General features: G+C 48.1%; 1 protein-coding gene across 1 annotated transcript in view; it reads right to left on the bottom strand.

Annotated features, from left to right (window-relative positions):
* The window catches only part of CACNA1F (calcium voltage-gated channel subunit alpha1 F), a 186,565-nt gene that overhangs the window by 129,171 nt on the left and 35,162 nt on the right, over positions 1 to 22,232 (bottom strand). The window contains exons 3-11 of the mRNA XM_029608013.1: positions 21,245 to 21,509; positions 20,949 to 21,054; positions 20,197 to 20,336; positions 19,938 to 20,080; positions 6,911 to 7,063; positions 6,573 to 6,769; positions 6,106 to 6,209; positions 5,744 to 5,910; positions 2,835 to 2,919 (exon numbers count right to left, since the gene is read on the bottom strand). Coding sequence (XP_029463873.1) covers positions 2,835 to 2,919; positions 5,744 to 5,910; positions 6,106 to 6,209; positions 6,573 to 6,769; positions 6,911 to 7,063; positions 19,938 to 20,080; positions 20,197 to 20,336; positions 20,949 to 21,054; positions 21,245 to 21,509 — 1,360 coding nt within the window. The remainder of the gene's footprint in view (positions 1 to 2,834; positions 2,920 to 5,743; positions 5,911 to 6,105; positions 6,210 to 6,572; positions 6,770 to 6,910; positions 7,064 to 19,937; positions 20,081 to 20,196; positions 20,337 to 20,948; positions 21,055 to 21,244; positions 21,510 to 22,232) is intronic.

Below are 22,232 nucleotides of genomic sequence, written 5' to 3'. Positions count from 1 at the left end.
GAATAAAAAGATATGGATTTCAGCGTCTAGAAGGGAAAATCCTGATCTACCTGGCACTCTCACATGAAGGAGTGAGCCAAGATCTGGTGGGAGGAGAAGCAGTCTCCAACCTCAAGATCAAAATCTGTAGGCTAGAAATTAGGAAATCTATTTCCAAGGATTTCTGGGTTCTGATCTCAGCTCTGTCACTACCTCTGTGTCAAGCCGATACAGTACAGTGCACTCCGACGGAGCGCACTGTTAGCCTGCTCTGGGACGCGCGTTTTCCCTTACCCCTTATTCAGTAAGGGGCGGAAAACGCGCTTCCAACCCGCCGAACCTAATAGGGCCCTCAACATGCAAATGCATGTTGATGGCCCTATTAGGTATGAGCGCGGGATACGGAAAGTAAAATGTGCAGCCAAGCCGCACATTTTACTTTCAGAAATTAGCGCCGACCCAAAGGTCGGCGCTAATTTCTTCCGGCGCCGGGAAAATGCACAGAAAAGCAGTAAAAACTGCTTTTCTGTGCACCCTCCGACTTAATATCATAGCGATATTAAGTCGGAGGTCCCGAAAAGTAAAAAAAGTAAAAAAAAAAAAAAAAAAAGTTAGAATTTGGCCCGTGGCTGTCGGGCCGAAAACTGGACGCTCAATTTTGCTGGCGTCCGGTTTCCGAGCCCGTGTCTGTCAGCAGGCTTGAGAACCGACGCCGGCAAAATTGAGCGTAGGCTGTCAAACCTGCTGACAGCCGCCGCTCCTGTCAAAAAGGAGGAGCTAGGGACGCGCTAGTGTCCCTAGAGCCTCCTTTTACCCGGATCTACCGCGTCACCTAATTTAAATAGAGAATCACGCGCACTGGCGAAGGGCCGGTGCGTGCGCCGGGAGAGCGGGCGTTCGTCCATTCTCCCGCGGACTTTACTGTATCGGCCCGTGTGTGATCTCGAAAGAATCAAGTTGCAGCCGGTGTATTACTTGTCATTAGCATTAATACAGGTGTACTGTTATTATGGTGATCTTTTGTCATTTCCATCTATTCATATTTATTCACGGAGTTTGTTTTTAAGTTTTGATTCTTTTAAATTTGCTGCTTTTTTATTTATGTCTGTCAAATTTGATGCTGTATACTTTATTGAAAACCTCTTAGTACAATTTTTTTGGTTTAACGATGTAGAAATATTTAAAAAATGATTTATTTAAAAACATTTATTTCCCACTCATATCAAACCAGTTGTGCTGGGGGGGGGGGGGGGGGAGGGTCCCACAAGAAAAACAAATAAACAAAAGAAAATAAACAAAAAAAATATTATTTATTATTTATTTAAGTCTATTCCATCTTTCGGCTCTTCAGAGCAGATTACTTTCAGGTACCGAAGGTGTTTCCCTATCCCCAGAGGGTTCACAGTCTAAGGGGGTCATTTGCTAAGCATTTTTCTCATAGACACAAAATGGGAGAAAACCTGAAGTAAATAGACCCTAAAGGGGGGTCATTTTCCAAGTGGCTCGCACGCAATAAGGGACGTTTTGCACGCGAAAAGTCCCTTATCGCGTGCGATACCAGGATGGGGGGCGGAGTCGGCCCCGAAAGAGGAGGAGTCGGGGCGTCACCGGGGCCGACTCCGCGAAGACGCCACGGACGACGAAAAGGTAAGGGCCTTTTCGCGTCCGAGTTCGCGCCCAATAGCTACACCTTCTATGGTGGCGCTATTGGGTGCGAAACCGGCAGCGATCGCACCGTCGCGGTGCGATCGCTGCCGGTTAGCGCAGGACCGCCCCCCCAGGTCGACCCCCCCGCCCCTCATTACCTAAAGTATCGCAGGCCTGCGATACTTTAGAAAATGAGGCCCTAAGTTTGTTCCGGAGGCAATGAAAGGTGAAGTGATTCGCCCAGGGTCACAAGAAGTGGGACTGGGATTTGAACTGTGGCTTGTAGCCCGCTGTTTGAACCACTAGGCCTCGTCTCTTGTTCTATCTTTTTTATTTTTCAAACCACTCTTTGACCCCAGTCCCACCTCACTCCTGGAAACCGTCAGGCAGGAGGGCTTCACTTTCCCTCCTGCTGGCAGTGGTTCCAAAATCAGAATAGGGCCATTAACACTCTGACCACAACTAAGGCCCAGTAGTGTTTAGGGGAGGGGGGGTAAGGGTAGGGAGAGGGGGGTCCCAGCACGGTCATAGTGTTTTGGAGGATGAAAGACGAGGTTCCCCATGATAACTGGCCTCTTCACTTTGAGATGCTTAGCCCAGGGAAACTTGAGTTCCCCAAAATGGGGTAATGTTACCAAGTCTGTACGTCCGCATTCTGCAGCTCTTAACACGCAGGATGTTTCTGACTATACTGTAGCTTTCCCCACCCCCCTCTCCCCAGCCTGCATTACACTGGTTAGTGTCTCTCTTTTTTTTTTTAAATTTATTTTTGCCTTTCCCCAGTTTAGCTTTCTATCTTCAGTCCTGCCCCACCTCAGACAGCACATCCAGGCAGCTCGAGGCACCAGCCTAAGGGCTGGAGGGCAGCCTCCGGCAGGGCGCACCCACAGCACCACCTGTTGGCCAGCAGAGATCATCACAGTAGCAGCAGCTGCCTTCCCTCCCTCCCAGGGCCGAATGCACCACCTCTATGGCTTGCCTGGAAAGGAGCAGCCCTGATAAATGGGGGGATCCCAAACTCTGATTCCCCCCCCCCCCCCCCCCAACACAGCCTGAACCAGAAGCCAGCTCTGGTCAGTGCTTATTTATCTGTTACAGAAAACAACAGCAAGAGGCTGATGCAGGTCTGGTTCCGCTCCATTGCATCTACTGATTCCCGTCACCCTGCGAACACTTCAGAAAATGATGTAGCATGCTTTCATACTTACAGACAGAGGGTGCAGCAGTTAGCATGGTCCTCCTCATCAACATTTTCTGTGTTTACCGATGTGGTCTCACTGGTAGGGAGACTGGCTGTGAGGAGAAAAAGTCAAAAGAGAGAAGTTACTGGCCCCATTTCCACAATTCCTCGCTGTCAGATTCACCTGCGTGATGCCAGGTCACCAATCTCAACTGCAGGTCCAGTTTCTGTGAGACTCTTTGCTTTTAGATTTGTGCCCTGAATCTGAACGTCCTTTAGGACAGTGGTTCCCAAACCTGCTCTGCAGGACCCCCAGCATGTCAGGTTCTCAGGATATCCACAATGAATATGCATGAGGTAGATTTGCATGCATTGCTTCCATAGCATGCAGCTTTCTCTCATGTATATTCACTGTGGATGAGAACCCGACCCCAGGACAGGTTTGGGAACCACTGCTTTAGGAGTTGCTCCTGGATGCTGTGTTGGATTGTAATAGTGCTGTTATACTGAGATGGTGGTTTTAAAGATATATTTTAATGTTTATGAATGCCTTTTGTTCTCCGCCACGGACAAGAAATTGGAATCAGCGGGATATAAATACTTTAAAATAAATAAATAAGGATTCTTGTCCCTTCCCCAGTCCTTCCCTTCCTTGCACGCACAGCCGTCTTCATTGAACTCCACCCAATGAGTTTCTGTACTGAAGGAAGCAAGGCCTGAGCCTTAGCCAGCCAGATACTGTGCTCTGGAGAAAACAGGGTATGGGCTCCTCCCTAGCAGGGCCGTAGAGCGCCAAAATCTCAACAGCACAAGGCCCAGAGGGGGAAAGCCTCTTGCTGGAGCTGCCACCAATAGGTAAATTGGGGATGGGGTGCATGACCGAAGCTTTGCCCAGGGCACAAAATACTCTTGCAATGGCCCTGCTGGTTACTATACCACAGATAGCAGCGCCATGAATGTGCCTTTTGGGGTTACTTCATCTCTGAAGAAAGTCTCCCCTCAGCACCTTGACCTCTATGCCTGTGAGGAGAGCTGGTCTGGGCCTGCATGAAGCCTGCAACAGGGAAGCTCTCTGTGCATGGTGAAGTGTTGCCATTGCTGGTATTTTTCTGCTCGATGTAATCCAGAGTATGCGGTTCAGTAACTGGGATGTGATGAAGTGTGAATCTGCAGTGACCTGCTAAAGTAAGGAAGCTAAATAAAGAAGGAACTGTTTCTCTAATTGTTGTCACTTGAACGATTTCTGCAAATTCCGTTCTACTACCCCCAACCTTCCTTCACAACTGGTGCCTGAACCTTCAGTGTGCAGCAGTTGCTAAAGAGGAAGGAATATATGATGAGCCCCCCTCTAATGGCGAGAAATAATAACCACCATTGTCTGAGAAAAGGTAACTGCTGCAATGGATTAACCATCAGGAGTGCTACTTTTGATTGATCAGTAGAGTTGCTGCTTCTAGACCAGAATTGCTAGTTCCAGTTCCAGCTGAGATGTTTCCTTATGGGGACCTGAATACATCTAACCACTTACTATTCCACAGTAAACAGGGCCTAGGACACCTCCACCAATTGTGGTCCTACAGGAAACAGGATCTAGGATACTCTCACCAGTTACTGTACCACTAGGAAAAGACCAGGATACACCTAACCAATAACTTTTCTATAGGAAAGAGGGCCTGGAATGTTTGGATCATGTATGTGCCAGGCATTCCCTCCCAGGTGTAACACCAACACAACTACTACATCACAGGGACACACAGCAAACAAGGGCACAGATAGCACACTGCCAGCAGCACATTACGCTGTGTGTCCAGGGAGTGACTGCGCTGTGGGAACCACCTCAGCCGGCCTCTCTTCCTGCCTGACGGCTCAGCCAGTGTCAGGCCTGAGGTGCAACAGAGGTGGATGGAGAGATGGACCCCCAATGGGGTTTCCGGACCCAGGCGAAGGTATAAGGAAGACAAAAGACAGAGACGCATGTAATCTCACAGAACACCAAAGTACAGGGCAAGTGAGTCACATTCCGAAAACAGTGTGATCCTTGATGGAAGTTAACCAAAGGCAGAAAACCTCAATTACAATGAACCATGTCTGGAAAGAATGCAGTCACTGTGAAACTCTGGTGTCAAAGGCACTAATGATGTTGCATCGTCCAGTCAAAAATGTCAACACTAATTAAAGAACTGCGGGCACTCCATGAAGTTAGCAAGTGGTTCATTTAAAACAAATCGAAGACAATTATTTTTCAGTCAGCACATAGTTAAACTCAGTTAGTGTAACTGGGTTTTAAAAAGGTTTGGATAAGTTCCTAGAGGAAAAATCCATAAACTGCTATTAATTAATATGCAATAGTAGCTTGAGATGTATTTAATGTTTGGGTACTTGCCAGGTACTCGTGACCTGGATTGGCTTCTGTTGGAAACAGGATGGCTTGATGGACCCTTGGTCTGACCCAGTATGGCAATTTTTTATGTTCTTATGAGAGAGAAGGGGGCTAGCAGTGATATGGAAGGCTTGCAACCAGCGGTGGGGAGGCAGTAGGGGAGAATCACTCTAACCTCTTCCCCGGGAAGGGCACTGTGACCCAGCATAAGGCACCTGGAGGCCTGGCAAGGACAGAACAAGGCTGCAGGGAAGCCGAGCCTCATGTCAGGGTCCTGCCATCACCACTGGTGGCAGGCGCATCCCATCCCTGCAGTCAGGGAAATAAAATGCGTGCAGCAGGAATGGAGGGCTGGACTCTTATTCAGCTATAAAAAGAAACCTGAGGTGAACCCCTTCCACTGTCTCATTCTACATTCACACCACCTGCCATCTACTCTGTGCCAGACACACACCCAGCCCCCATCCCCATCATTCAGCCCCCCCTGCCCCTACTTATGCCCCAGACCCCTTATCCCAACCATCAGGCCCAGGACGCCAGCGGTGGGAACAACTCACGATTATGCCTCTCTTTATATTCCTTGTCCTCGTTCTCTGGTTCAATGTCTTCAGCCTGCGCGATCCAGTCCAGGTATCCCTTCAGATCCTCCTCCATTTGCTGCTTCTCCCTTAACTTCTGGAAATCTCCCCGAGCCTTTGCCTTCTCTCGCTCCTTAGAGAACTCCCTGTAGGATGGGATGAGAGAAAAGGGGGAGACCTGCCATGGGTCACCCCGCCCCTCTGGGGCACCCCTCCCACTTCTTACACCAATACACACCACACTCATGTCCATAAACACACACTACACTCATAGACACGTGAGCACTCGCTAACAGAGGACCTCTCCTCTTCAGGAGGGGCAGGTGACCTCCAAGACTCACCCACTGAGGACACCCAAGACCAAGTTCAAGACAAAGAAAGAGCCAAAGATAATGAGGCTGACAAAGTACAGCCAGGGAAGCTCATAACCCATTGCATCTTGCATCTGCAGAAAAAGAAAACAAATCGACAGTGTCAGGGCCCTGAGGTCACCTGCCCACCCCTCCCCTCTCATACTATCAGGCTCCATTGCATCCTGTACCCACAGGAAAGGAAGTAAATCAACCAGTATCCTGCAGCCATCTGTCTTGTGTCCTTTCATATTCCTCTAGTTTTCCTTCCTCTCCTCACTCTTCCTCGCTAGGTGCTAATCAGGGCTTGTTTGAATCAGCACATTTGTCCTGCCCTCCCTGGACATGCAGTGGAAGACTGTAGGGAAAGGGACTACAACCCTACCCCGCCCTTGCCTCCCATGGTAACCTTCCTCCCCCCTGTCATGGCACCACTCCCCAAAGTTCTGGAGACTCACCCAGTACAGCACATCTGTCCACCCTTCCATGGTGATGCACTGGAAAACAGTCAGCATGGCAAAGAAGAAGTTGTCAAAGTTGGTGATGCCACCGTTGGGCCCTTCCCACTTGCCGCGGCACTTCGTATTGTTGAGATGGCACTCTCGGCCATGGCCAGAGAAGGCGCAGGGGGACGGCTCTTCTTCTGCCACAATATCTAATCAAAAGAGGAGCAACAAATCGCTCACCGTTTTGACAGAGGTGAGATGTTCCCAGTGGGGCCTGGGAGAGAGGAGAGTAATATCCATAGGGAAACGGCAAGGACAGGAGAGTACAGGCGCCGCTTCAGGGCTCTCACCTGAGTCAATATAGAAACAGGTTTTATGCATTCGGCCGATGAAAAGCTCCAGTCCAATGATAGCATAAATAATGATGACGAAGAGGACGAGGAGAGCAATGTGCAATAATGGGACCATGGCTTTCATTATGGAATTTAACACAATGTGTAAACCTGGGGAAGAGGCACAAGCGTTAACTTCGCAACACAATGTATGAATCTGGGAAAGAGGCAGAAACGTTAATATCACAGCACAATGTGTAAACATGGGGAAGGCACAGGCATTAAACACAATGATGTCCATATTCATTTAGCCAGATAACTCACAAGTTATCTGGCTAAATGGCAACTTTTTGAATATTGGGCCATTTATTTGGCTAAATTATAGATCTGGGGTCATTCCAGGGTGGGTCTAAGTTACAGATATGTCAAGTCTCATGCATTAAGCATGAGACTCATGCACTAGGAGGGGGTCTCATGCTCTTATGCTGTGACCCCCTCTTTTCACTCTTTTGGCCGCCAGGAACAGAGGCAGCAAAATAATGTGAGCCCCTGCCCACTGGCAGTCAAAGAAAAGAAAAAGAGACCGCAGTGGACTCCATCCTACCACAGCCTGAAGATAGGACTGGCAGGGCCATAGTGGACCCCATCCTACTGCAGCCCAAAGAAAGGCATAACAGGGCTGTGGCAACCCCATCACAGAGGACAGTGGGATTGCGGCAGACCTTAACCCACTGTGGCCTGAAGAGAGGGGTAGGCTCTGAGAGTGTGAGTGTATGTGAGAAAGTGACAGCCTGTGTGTTTGTGTGTGAGGGAAAGAGAGTCTGTGTGTAAGAGAGAGGGAGTGTATTTGTAAGAGCATGGGTGTGTGTATGAAAAATGAGAGGCTGTGTGCATGTGTGTGTGTATGGGTGAGAGAGAGAGCTTGTGGGTGTGAGAGAAAGCATGTGAGTTTAAGAGAGAGGGTGTGTGTGAGAGCCTGTGTGTGTGTATATGTATGTGTGTGAGAGCATGGATGGGTGGATGTAAGAGCATGAGTGTATCTGTGTGTGAGACAATGGTGTGTGTGTGTGTGTGTGTGTGTGTAGGAGAGCATGGTGTGTCTGTGTGAGAGAGGGTGAGTGTGTGTGTGTGTGGGGGGGAGAACATGTGTGTATGTGTGTGTGAGAGAGAGAGAGAGCATGTGTGTTTATGTTTATGTGTGTAAAAGAGGGTGAGTGGTTGTATATGTGTGTTTGTGAGAGCATGAGTGTGTATGTGTGTGTGTGTTTGACAGAAGAAAGTTTGTGTGCCCTTTCCTTCCACCTTCCCTCCCCTCCTTCCCTACTAAACCACAGAAATTGCATGGTAACTGGAAATCAAATGTTTACAGGAATGGGGAATGGGGATTTTTTGTCCTTATTAGTTTTAATTATGGCCTGTTATTTGATGTTTTTGTTGGTCTGGTGTATTTTATTGGTGTTTTGTTAATATAGTAGGGCCTGGTGTAATATTTGCAGTGTTGCCTTTTCATAGGTAGGATTGTTACTGCTTGAGTGCTGTTACAGTATGGAAGGTTTACTATATTGTAATTGAAATAATTTATTCGTGGTTTTCTGAAGGCTAAGCCCACATCCAACACACGCTACCATATAGGGCTAATGCCTTATGGGTTCCTTTTTTGCTTTTATGTAGGGTTTTCTGGTTGGCACCACAGCAGTGCATGTAAATATAAATGTTATTTTAAGTACTTTTTTTTTTTAATCTCAGAAGACTGCACTTTAAATGTCTTTTTCCATGTAAAATTCGTTATAAATACATAATTTTTAATTGTTTGTGGAGAAGGCTATGTGGGTGAGAGATCAAGGCTGTAAGTTTCGCCTAGGATCCCTAATACCCTTGTAGTGGCCCTGGTCAAGAGCACACATAGAACGTGTACATGGAGAGAAAAAGGAGGCCATAGCAATGCCTGAAGCCATGCACAGGCAGAGGCTGGGAACTGGGAGGAGGTCAGTGAAGTATTGCCCAAATTGTTCAACATAGCAGTCTCTGAAAGTGTTTACTGTCCTGTGACAGGGAAAACACCATCTAACTCTCATGCTATAGGGAGCAGCCCCCAGAGGATCCAGAAGAGTCCAGATTTATACTCTAGATACACTGCCAGAAAAATATCACTCTTTCAGGGGTGTAGTATCCATTGTGCACAGTGAGGCTCAGGCACCACCAACTTTAGAAAAGGAGAAATTACTTTCCTGATAATTTCATTTTCCTTAGTGTAGACAGATGGACTCAGGACCATTGGGTTTATGCTCCCCTGCCAGCAGACGGAGACAGAGCAAGCTGATGTCACAGTATATATATTCCTGCACTGACCCCAGCCTGCCAATATTCTCTTCAAAAGCAATTATGGACAGACTAGCAAAAAACTTGATTAAAAACAGATAACCAGAACTGTATTCAACCATCCATAAATATTGAACTCACGTAAGATTCTAGGTACCCCAAGCTAGGGACTGGATAAACACTTATCAGTAATCCCTTGGGACCCATAGCCCCACAAGAGGACTACTGACACACTCATGTGGCAGCCGAGGGCGAGAAGCTGAATCCATCTGTCTACTCTAAGGAAAACAAAATTATCAGGTAAGTAATTTCTCCATTGCCTAGTGTATAGACAGATGAATTCAGGACCAGTGGGATGTACCAAAGCTACTCCCCAACAAAGTGGGAGGCTACCACTGGTATAGTCAACACCACACATGCAAAGACTGCATCCTCCCGGGCCTACACATCTAGACGATAAAACCTGGAAAAAGTGTGTAAGGAGGACCACGTTGCAGCTCGGAGGAAATTGACGGGAGACAGCAGACTAACCTCCGTCCATGACACTGCCTGAGCCCTAGTGGAATGAGCCCTAACCTGAGTAGGCAATGGCTTTACGGCATCCACATACGCAGCCATGACCACCTCCTTAATCCAATGAGCTATGGTAGCCCACAAAGCCAGAACTCCCTGCTTACTCCTGCCATGGAGAACAAACAGGTGATCCATCTTTCGAAGAGACTCAGAGATCTCCAGATATCGCATGACAAGATGCTTAATATCCAAGGAGCACAAAAGGCGAAACTCCTCTGCATCCCTGACCTTATTCAGGGATGGCAAGGAGATGAACTGATTCAAATGAAATTTTGAGACTACCTTGGGCAAGAAGGATGGAACAGTATGCAGTTGTAATGCCCCAGAATCACCCAAAGGAATGGCTCCTGGCAAGACAAGGCCTGCAACTCAGAAATCCGATGCGCAGAACATATAGCCACCAGGAACACAGTCTTCAAAGTCAACAACTGTAAGAAAAGGCTATGTAGTGGTAAGAGTGCAGGGCCTGCCAAAATGTCCAGTACCAAATTAAGACTCCACAATGGAACTGGTAACCTCAAGGGAGGCATAGGGTGCTTCATGCCCTTCAAAAAATGGGTCACACGGAAACACCATTCGCCAGGCCTTTGAAACAGACAAGAACTGCAACCTTTACCTTCAAGGAATTACAGGCCAAGCCTTTATTCAATCCATCCTGTAAAAAATTCATAATGAGAGGGATTTTAACTGAACGAGGAAGAACACCCCGCTCTTCACACCAGGCCTCAAAAACTCTCCAAACCCGTACTTTAGCCAAGGATGTGGAGAACTTGCAAGTGTGGAGTAAAGAGGTAATCCCCGCAGAAGAATAACCATGCTTTAACAGGTGAGCCCACTCAAGGGCCAAACTCTAAGACAGAATCAAGTCGGATCTTCATGAAGAACCAGTCCCTGCTGAAGCAGATCCATGTGCAGGGAAAGATGAAGAAGGGAGTCCACCAGGAGTCATCAAAAATCTACATACCACGGATGCCTGGGCCAGTCTGTTGCCACCAGGAGTACTAGTCCCCTGTGGCCTTCAATCTTGCGAATTATCCTGCCCAGCAAGGGCCACAGAGGAAAGGCATAAAGCAATCTGTCTTCTGGCCAGACCCATACAAGAGCATCTATTCCAAGGGACCACAGATCTCTCCTGCAACTGTAGAAGTGAGGAACCTTCGAATTTTGAGAAGTTGCCAGCAGGTCTAGAAATAGAAAGCCCCAGCGATCCACAATCAGCTGAAATGCCTTGGCTGACCACATCCACTCTTCTGGATCCAGACTCTTCCTGCTCAGAAAGTCTGCCCTTACATTGTCTTTTCCTGCAATGTGAGAGGCCAAGATCATCTGCAGATGACCTTCCACCCATTCCATCAGCTGGTCTATTTCCTGCATTGACCAACATCATGCAAACCACTTGATTCTGCAGCCTGTGACTGAACTGCAAGCATGACAGCTGTACTGCCCGGGCCTCCAAGTGATTGTTGTTCCAGCGAGACTCTTCAGCATTCCAGCGCCCCTGGATCATTAACTCCAGAGAGTGAGCCCCCTATCCATAGAGATTTGTATCTGTCGTGAGTTTCAACCAGGCCAGAGAGGACAAGGGAACTCCCTTTGTCAGATGATCCTCCTGCAACCACCACTGGAGGCGGGAGCAGATTTTCATCGGCAAGTGGAGCCGAACTGCATAATCCTGAGACTGAGGGTTCGAAAGAGATAGCAGAGAGCGCTGAAGAGGACGCATATGTGCCCTTGCCCATGGCAGCAGTTCCAGGGTAGCTGCCATCAAGCTGAGTATCTGTAGGAAGGACCACACCATCGGGCGAATGTTCATCAACTGATGCACTTGAGACATCAATCTCTGGATCCAAACTTCTGATAGGAAAACTCTGTCCCATATCAAACCAGACCCCCAGATACTCCAACAACTGGAATGGTTGAAGATTGCTCTTGATCAGGTTCACCACCCAACTGAGCTCCTGCAATAAGGAAATCACCTTGTGTGTTACCAGGAGGTTCTCTTCCTGAGACTTAGTTCGAATCAGCCAGTCATACAAATTCAGGTGTGCCAGGATTCCTTCTTTTTGCAAGTCTCCTGCTACCACCACCGTAATCTTGGAAAATGTTCTGGGAGCGGTGGTTAGACCAAAAGACAGTGCCAGCAACTGATAATGGCGCCCCAACATTGCAAAGTGTAGAAAGCGTTGCTGTTCCAATCAGATGGGGATGTGAAGGTAAGCCTCTGACAGATCCAAAGGGGTCAGAAATTCCCTTGACCCCATCACCATTATTATAGCGTATAAGGTTTCCATTCAAAAATGAGTCACTTTCAAGTGATAGTTTATCCTCTTGAGATCCAAGATGGAACGAAAGGAGGCCTCCTTCTTGGGCACAACAAAATAAATGGAATATTGCCCGATACTTTCTTGAGAAATGGGCACCAGAACCACAGCCTTCAGTCTGAAGAGTCTTTGAAATGGGATCTCCACTGCCTGCTTCTTCTGTGGGGAATGGCAAAGGGACATCATGAACACGTCCCGAGGAATACTGTGAAATTCCAGTGCATACCCTTCATGTATCATATACAGAACCCACTGGTCTGACGTGATCTCGATCCATCTCTGATAAAAGAGAGAGAGTTGTTCTCCTTATTTCCTATTCCAAAAGGTGGGTCAGCAAACCTTTATTGGGAAGCTTGGTAAGGTCCACCACCCGCACCCTCTCCTCTCTTGGGCTGCAGGGGATGAAAGGACTGAGACCTACTGAAAGGTCGAGTCCACCCGAAGGTCATCCCTCTGTAGGGACAAAAACGCCTGGAACCCCGGAAATGACCCCTCATACCAAAGGGGTGCTGTAACTCTTTCTTATCTTCTGGCAACTGAGACACCGGAGATTTGCTCCATTTACTGGGCAGTTTCTCCAAATTGCTACCAAACAAGACCAAGCTTTTAAAGGGCATCTTGGTAAGATTGGCTTTGGAAGCTGCGTCAGCTGACCAATTTCGCAACCAGAGTTGATGCCTAGCTGCTATCACCAAAGCCACTCTGGCCAAGGTCCAGACCAAATCACATCCTGCATCTGCTAAAAAGGTGGCAGCAGGCTCCATAACTGCTCTGGAATTCCCTCCAAACTCATCAACATCCTGAGAGAAAAGCAGACAAGATCTCACCACTAGGGTGCGATAGGAGGCAATCTGTAAATTCATCACCACTGCCTCAAAGGCTTGCTTAAGAGTAGCCTCAATCCTTCTATCATGTACATCCTTCAAGGCTGCTCCTCCCTCTACAAGGATAGTCATCTGCTTAGACAGGGCACATACCAGAGCATCCACTTTGGGAAAACACAAACGTTCTATCACAGTCGGATCCAGGGGGTACAGGCCTTCCAATGTCCGACCCCCTTTAAATTTTTCCTCTGGGGCATCCCAGATCTATCAATTCCTGGATGGCATCCATCACCGGGAAAAAACAAGAGCCTTTACATAAGGAAACCAAAATGGGATTCTTCCGCAGCTCTGACATGGCATCCGAAGCCAGATGTTTCAAGGTCTGGGAAATCAGGGCAGGCAGTTCATCTCTATGAAAGAACCGCAACATGGTTTGATATGGTTTCAGCCCAGGAGGATTTTCCCTATCTTCCAGGGAATCCGGATCAATCTCATCATCAGTGCCATCCAGATTCCTGTCAGGAACACCCACAGGGAGCTGGGGCGAGCCCTGGCGCTTAAGCATAGGACTGGAAGAAGGAGGAGCCACCGGCTGAGGGTCCGACTGGACAGAAATGGGGGAAGCAGAGGACTGCGCCTGAAGAAAGGCTTGTAAGCCTTGAAAAAATTTTTACCCAAGAAAAGCAGCCGGGTCCAGACCAAGCCCAGAAGGAACTGGAGTTGGGCCCACAGAACTGCCCTCGTCAGCAGAGGAGCCAGTCAAGGGAAAACCAAGATCTGGCGTCCCCCCAGTCAAGGCCGTGACCAACCCATCATCAGAATGGGAAGAGCCAGGCTTAGCAAATCCAAGGAAGACAATCCTCCCTGAGCGTCTGAGTAGAGCCGACACAGGTTAGAAGCCAGGTCAGACTGAGAAGCTCTAATATGACAGGCAACAGAAATAGGAATGACACTTAGGCTTCTTGCCTACCAGCACCACTGCTGTGGTAAATGGGTGTCGGAACGGCTCATGCTCAAAAATGAAATGCACCCAAAAAATAAGCACCTAGAAGAAAGAGCAGCAAGGCACACGCACAACCTGTGCGCCACGGTAAGCGCGTAAAAAGCAAACCCAAAAACAGAGCACACAACGCATGTGCAGAGCCGACACTGTGCACACTGACGGCCTATAGAGGGCAGCAGAACATGCACAAGAGCGCGTGAAAATGGCTGCTGCAGCCCATCATGTGGCATGCAAGAAAAAAGCCTAAGTGCAGGGCCTAGCCCATCGGGGGCTGCTCATCCCACCAGGCTGCCCAGTTCCCCAACCCCAAAGGGAGCAGGAACGAACGTCAGTACTGTGCACCGAGAACAGAGACCGGAGGAAGTCCTGAAACCCCTCTAACTGACTCTGATTCAGGTAAAACTTTTTCCTTTTTTTTTTTAAACCTTATCTGAGCTCAGCACTTACCAGATGAGAACAGAAACAGTCTCTGGCTGTGGGGAGAGAGGGCATCTGCCATCACCACCACATTCAACATCCTGCACCCACTGCCTTTCAGCTGAACTAGCAGCTAACTCCATGCCGGGAAACCTAGCTATCGGAACAAGGCACACCTGAGGGACCATGGAAATTGCCCCAGGAATTTTCAACTGGGGAGGGACCTTTAGGTATCACTGCAGGAGAGTGGGGCTTTCTTTTCCTGAATTTAGAATTTCAAATTTCTCCTTTCAAAAGGCTCAAAGCAATCAACATAGGGAAAGAAATGTCCACCATCTGTTGGAGACGGAGAATACTGGCAGGCTAAGGTCACTACAGGGTTATGTATACTGTGATGTCAACTTGCTCTGTCTCCATCTGCTGGCAGGAGTGCATAAACCCACTGGTTCTGAGTCCATCTGTGTACACGCTAGAGATGTGAATCGTGTGATCGATCGTCTTAACGATCGATTTCGGCTGGGGGGGGAGGGAATCGGATCGTCGCAATTTTGTTTTTTTAAATATCGTGTAAATCGGGGGAGGGCGGGAAAACTGGCACACTAAAACAACCCTAAAACCCACCCCGACCCTTTAAAATAAATCCCGCACCCTCCCAAACCCCCCCAAAATGTCTTAAATTACCTGGGGTCCAGTGGGGGGGTCCCAGTGTGATCTTCCACTCTCGGGCACACTAAAACAACCCTAAAACCCACCCCGACCCTTTAAAATAAATCCCCCACCCTCCTGAACCCCCCCAAAATGTCTTAAATTACCTGGGGTCCAGTGGGGGGGTCCCGGTGTGATCTTCCACTCTCGGGCACACTAAAACAACCCTAAAACCCACCCCGACCCTTTAAAATAAATCCCCCACCCTCCTGAACCCCCCCAAAATGTCTTAAATTACCTGGGGTCCAGTGGGGGGTCCCGGTGTGATGTTCCACTCTCGGGCCACAGGTGCTTTGATAGAAATGGCGCCGGCGCTACCTTTGCCCTGTCATATGACAGGGCAAAGGTAGCGCTGGCGCCATTTTGGTTCCTGTCCCCCGACGTCACGAGCGAGGGGAGATCGCTCCCGGACCCCTGCTGGACCCCCAGGGACTTTTGGCCAGCTTGGGGGGGCCTCCTGACCCCCACAAGACTTGCCAAAAGTCCAGCGGGGGTCCGGGAACAACCTCCTGCACTCGAATCATGTTGCCGTATTGCAAAATGGCCATATGGCCGGCGCCATTTTGCAAAATGGCGCCGGCTGTACGGCAACATGGCCAAAAGTCCCTGGGGGTCCAGCGGGGGTCCGGGAGCGATCTCCTACGCTCGTGACGTCGGGGGACAGGAACCAAAATGGCGCCGGCGCCATTTCTATCAACGCACCCATGGCCCGAGAGTGGAACATCACACCGGGACCCCCCCCACTGGACCCCAGGTAATTTAAGACATTTTGGGGGGGTTCGGGAGGGTGGGGGATTTATTTTAAAGGGTCGGGGTGGGTTTTAGGGTTGTTTTAGTGTGCCGGTTTTCCCGCCTTCCCCCTTCCCCTGATTTACGATTTTTGACGATAAATCGGGGGAATTCCTATTATATATCGCCTCTAACGATTTTTGACGATTTAAAATATATCGGACGATATTTTAAATCGTCAAAAAACGATTCACATCCCTAGTACACGCTAGGAAATGCAGATATATCTAGGTTCCTCTGCAAAGGCTGTCCAGCATCTGAAAATCTGCCTGAACAATGCAGCTCACATCATTGCCGGCTTTGAGCAATAAGACCATATCAGTTTCATTCTCCAAGAACTCCACTGACTCCCGGTACTATTCAGAGTTGACTTTAAAACATTAGCTTTAATATTCATGCCTCAATGGTCCAGCTTATCTATAAGATCACCTTGTTGATTATGCTGCAGGTACAGTGCTCTCAAGAGGCTTTCCTTCAACTCCCTTCTCTTAGTATTTTTAAACTGGAGAGTACATGCGAAAGGGCGTTTTTGTTTGCTGGACCTAAGTGGTGGAATTTCATGGCACAGGCCTTTCTTCCATTAATGATTTTTAATTATTGGATTTTGTTCTGTTCATCAGTTGTTTTGAAATAATTATTTTTATTAGCATGGTTTTACCATTATAATTGATGCTTTAGATTTCTTGATTTTATTGCTTGATGTTTTCTGAGGAATGGTGATGTTTCTGTTTTTCCATTGGTGCATTTTGTATGTACTTGTTGCAATTTCCAGTTTTGTTTTTGTCTGCATGCTTCTATTTATGGTCTTTCTGGGTTCTGCATGTGTGACTGAGGTGAGGTATTTTGCTAGCTTGTATAGAAGTCTGGCTTGTTCTGTTTTCCTAATAGCAGGTGTATTGGTGTCTTAGGTCCTGGTGTAAATCTAGCAGTGCTGCCTTTTCATAGGTAGGGTTGTTACTGTTTGAGAGCTGGCAGTTACTGTTGTTTTGGAATAGGAGGTTTATTATATTGTAATTGTATTTAGTTTGCTCATGGCTTTCTGAAGACCAAGTCCACACCCAATATGCATTTCAATAGTCTTAATACCATGTGTTCCAAGTGTCTTTTTTACTTCTAGTTCTGGTTGACACCACAGCAGTGCATGTAATTATAATATATATGTTGTTGTGATATTTTTACTTCAAAAGACTGTACTTTGAGTGTCCCTTTTCATGTAAAATCTTGTATTATAAATGCATAATTTTAAATTGTGTATGGAGAGGGCTGAGTTGGAGGGAGTCCTGGGCAGAAAGCTGTAAAATTTACTTAGGATGCCTAATACCCTTACACTGACCCGGATTAGAAAAAGAATACAAATTAAATTAAAAAAAAAAACCAGGATGAGGAAGGGCCAGCATGGTAATTGCTCTCACAGGACAGCAAAAAACTAGCACTGGCCCTGAGCAGAAGGGCTCTGTGGTGATGTGCTGGAGGGGTTCCCATCCCTCTCCAGTGAGAAAAGACCATGTGTGATAGTGAGTGGGAGGGAGGGGGTGAGTGACTGAGAGGGAAGGGGTGAGTGGGAGGGAGGATGTGAGTGTTGAGAGGGAAGGTATGGGGTGAGTGGCAGGGAGGGGTGAGTGTTGAGAAGGAAGGGAAGGGGTGAGTTGGAGGGAGGGGGTGAGTGACAGAGGGATGGGAAGAGGTGAGTGGGAGGGAGGGTGAATGTTGAGAGGGAAGGAAAGGGGTGAGTGGGAGGGAGGATGTGAGTGTTGAGAGGGAAGGTATGGGGTGAGTGGCAGGGTGGGGTGAGTGTTGAGAAGGAAGGGAAGGGGTGAGTTGGAGGGAGGGGGTGAGTGACTGAGAGGGATGGGAAGAGGTGAGTGGGAGGGAGGGTGAGTGGCAGGGAGGGAAGGAAAGGGGTGAGTGGCAGGGAGGGGGTGAGTGTTGATAGGGAAGGGGTGAGTGGGAGGGAGGATGTGAGTGTTGAGAGGGAAGGTATGGGGTTAATGGCAGGGAGGGGTGAGTGTTGAGAAGGAAGGGAAGGGGTGAGTTGGAGGGAGGGTGAGTGTTGAGAAGGAAGGAAAGGGGTGAGTGGCAGGGAGGGGTGAGTGTTGATAGGGAAGGGAGGGTGAGTTGGAGGGGAGGGGGTGAGTGACTGAAAGGGATGGGAAGGGGTGAGTGGGAGGGAGGGGGAAGGGGGAATGAGAAAGTGGAAGAGGGGAATAAGAAGAGAGGGTAGAAGGCTTTTCTGAGAGAGGAAAACGTTTGTGTGTTCTGTACCCCTCCATCTCTTCTTCACTAATCCATGACAATCTCAAGGTGACTGAAAATCAGAAGTTCCCAGGTGTTACTTCAAAAGGTTTCTGGCAGTGAATGGTGTTTGTGTGGCTGTTCCTGAGGTGACACCAGAATTTGAATGTTCTTTTGTATGGTGAGTTGGTGTGGGCTGTCTCTTGGAGAGTGCTTCCCTTTTGGGTACCTTAGCAGGGGCGGCAGCGTGGGGGGGGAGGGGGGGAGTTGGGCGTCTCATCCCATCCTATCCCTCGCCTCAGGCAGCAGATTGCCATGAGCTCTTCCTAACTGCTGGCATCAGTTACCTATAAAGTAAAGCTCTGCTCCTGCTCTGAGCTGCCAACACTCCTAACCGCCTCCCACAGCCTGACATCATCATCAAAGGCCGTCTCAATGTCACACGGGTTAGCATGTCAAAGGAGACATTATGAGCCTGGCCTTTATTGATGATGTCAGGCTGGGGAGGCAGCTCAGAGAGTTGGTCACATGGCAGCAGCAAATTTTCTGATGCACCACCAACTTCAGCGGTCACCCTACGCCCCTGCACTCTTTGGTCTACAATCTTACTCAATGGGGTGGTAAATCTCACTCATTGGGAGGTACTTCCCTTGGCTTCTCTGAAGATATCCAGGCTACTTTTCAGTTGTAACTGGCTAAATTAGCTGGATAACTTTAGACATGCTTCAGAGAAGGTCCAACGTTATCCAGCCTTATGTGGCTGGATAACTTTCCACTTAACCGGATATCTTCAAATATATCAGCGAAAGTGGCACTGATAAATATATTTTTATGTTTAAATTTCTTTATTGAAAATAGATACATTTTTAAAGCATGCCATGTGGACCTGCGGCCCGATTCCCAGCCCCCCTTCCCAATATGTCATAACTGGCCCTGCCGAGCTGAGCAGTCCCCATCTCTCAAACCTCCATCGACATTTATTGCGGGGACTCAGATCAGCCCCCCCCCCCCCCCATCTCCTCTCCTTCCCCATTTGCTTTTTTTTAAATAAGGCTCCCTTCCCCACAACCTCTACCCACCCTCAAATTCAGGATATGAATCCCCCCCCCCACCCCCATCCACCTCTCCAGACCCTGAAAAATCCCTGTAGGAAGCAAAGTATCTTCCCTGCTCCCGGTGCTTCCAGGGCTGCTCTGGCGAAAGTTGCAGGAGCTTACATTTCCAGCGCTTCTCTGTCAGAACAGCCCTGGAAGGGCCGGGAGCGGGTAAGAGATACCTCACGCCCGGCAGGGGTTTTCAGCATCTGGGGTGGGAGGGAGGATTCATGCCCCTGAGGTTGAAGGTGGGTGGGACGGATCTGGAACAAGTTATCCGGCTTACGTTTACCCCAACGGGCATGTTTTTCTGATGAGTTAGCATCAGACATCGGTGTTCCTGCTACTCTTTGGAGATGCAGATCTCTAGTGTTAGGAAGTATATTTATTGGTTTAATGAGTTCAGCAGTTTGTAGTATATTCTATGTTCTTTGAGACATTATGGTATTTAAATTAATGCTAATTTATATAAACGCACAATATGGGGATTGATAATTAGAATCTAGGATGTGCCAGTTGATTTATGAGGAATCCCCCGTACACGTTTTGAGTAATCCATTTGTGAATGGTGATTAATTGCTTGTACTGTTTGTTGGTTGAGTTAAACAACACCTGGCAAGCCATGTTTATTTGGCAGTCTTTAAATGTGTATAATAGCCCCTGCCATTGACTAATTATCAACCTTTAATGTTTTCGTTACAAACGCGGACCAAAAGAACAAAGGAGGACAGAGTTTGTGGAGCCTGCTGCTCCAGCACTGGCACTTACTGGGCACTCCGGACACCAGGCGCAAGGGCCGGAGCACTCGGAATGCTCGCAAGGCCTTCACATCAAAGCCTCCAGGCTTCCCACTCGTGTGATAGGCTTCCCCCTGCTTGTGCGAAAACTGCTCTAAAATTACACTGAACAACCTGGAAAAGAGAAAGAGGAAGGAAAACCCATGCAAGAGTACTAGCAAAAGAAGAACGAGAACAGAGCGTGAAAGCACGATACTGTGAGAACGCAGCAAGGCACAAGCAGAGCGCACCCTATCACAACGATTGCAAAGTCCAGAAGGTTCCAGCCGTTGCGGATGTAGGCACTCGGATGCATGACCAAGCCATAAGCGATAATCTTCAGGAAAGTTTCCATGGTAAATATGATGAGAAAGATGTATTCCACTTGCTCCTGAAACCAAGAAGATGCCACTGAAACTTAGGACATAAATCTCTGATGCAATACCCTACCTAAGGCAAGGAGTTTCCATTCCCTGACATATCCCAAGCAAGGTACCGATTCCAGCCCCCATGCTAGTTGAGAGACACAGTCATACACTGCCCATACTGTTAGACAAATATGCAGTCACTCCCTGCTTCTACTTTGTGAGGGAGGGAGAGCCACGCTCTGCCTCTGCTCTTAGCATCTACCCTAGTCAGACAAAGAACAAGACTGAAGCAAGGGACACCCCCACCCCCACCCCACTCAGAGATGTCCATCAACATGCCCTGCAGTGAATGAGTGGGGTCAGAGATTACAATTAGCCTTAACAAGATGACTAAGAATGTAATCAGATTTAAGTAAGAATAGACAAAAGCTAGAGGTCTTCAGAGAGCATGGGAAACTCGAACCTCCATTACACAGCCAGATCCCCATGGTTATCCTTTCCTCATTCCCCTCCTTTCTAACACAGGCAGGTCCCCGTCCCCCCCCACCCCCCAACTCATGCCAGGACCCAGATTCATCAGCAGGAGCTGCTTGCTACACGAAATGGTGGCAGATGCCCTCGCTTGGGTGTCTCACCAGGTTGTGGTTGGAGGTGTTGGAGTCATCTTCTGGGAATGGGATGTAGACTCCTAGCGCAACACAGTTGGCAAAGATGGTGATGAGGATGAGAATATCGAAGGGCCTGCCCGACAGTTAAGGAATGAAACTTTTGTATCTAACTTAACGTATTGTTATATTTCACATGAGCATAATTAGAAGATGGGTACTGGAAGGCATAAAGCAGGAGAGAGAGGGCAGAGTGCACCTGGATCTAGCAGCTTCCCTTCCTTCTCCCAGAAGTGCCAGACAGGTATTACCATGGGTGAGGATACTTCCACTCTACGATGCTGATACAGGCCCTGCGGATGGGGTTGCTGAGGCTGAGGCAGAAGAGGGCCTGTGGTGAGCGATACACCCCACTGCTGCCCTGGCTTTTATGTTTGCTAGAGTGCTGTCGCTTCTTCTGCGCCCAACAGCTGCTTGTGGAATTCAGGGTATCAGTGCCATTCATCTCCACGGAGTTACTCCAGGCTAGCATCGCCTCGCCGCCATCCAGGAAGGCCTCATTCTCCTCAGTGCTGTCCGGGCGCAGTGTAGCTGTAGTAACAAAAGCAGGACCCACATCCCTTCCTGTGAAAACTTCCTGCCAAACCAACTCATAACAACATAGTCCCTGTCGGCAGAATAGGATCTTTTGTTTCTCTCAGGGGCCAATGCAATAAAATGCGTGCTGAAAATGGGTGCTTGAATTTAGCACCCATTTTCCTAACGCGCATGCAGCCACGTCTCCTGGGAGCCCGATGCAATATTTAAATGAGAGGCAGCGTTAAAAAAGACAAGCTAAGGAGAACTGAGTGTCCATAGCGCTCAATGGTTTACTGCATCGGGCGCCCAATTGCAACGGGCACTCAGTTCGAACATCTGTTTTGATCCCACTTCTTTTTTTGCTATAATTCATTTCAGCAACCTCAGCAAAATATTAGGCGCCCCTTGTGTAAGAAATGGAGTTTGAATGTTGCTATCACATTAATAATGATAAATATAAAATGCTATGTATGGCCTATCCTACGCTGCTATAAGCTTATAATCAGGACGGTGCTATAAATAGAGTAGGAAGAACTGACTGCTAGAATTATACTCCAAGCTTTGCTAAACATAGTAGAGAGAGCTAAAGTGAATATCGAAAATTGTGACTTTTATGTAGAAATTATAAGAAAGCAAAATCTTTGTTTGTTAGAAATCATTTAGTCTGTTTGACACAGTCATTGCAGAAAAAGGGAACTTAAGCTGTTAAAACTGCTGGAAGCCGGCTAACCAGAA

This window comes from Rhinatrema bivittatum, chromosome 1 (genome assembly GCF_901001135.1).
Source record: "Rhinatrema bivittatum chromosome 1, aRhiBiv1.1, whole genome shotgun sequence".
In the NCBI taxonomy this organism is placed as follows: Eukaryota; Metazoa; Chordata; class Amphibia; order Gymnophiona; family Rhinatrematidae; genus Rhinatrema; species Rhinatrema bivittatum.
This window is presented reverse-complemented; position numbering and strand designations above follow the sequence as displayed.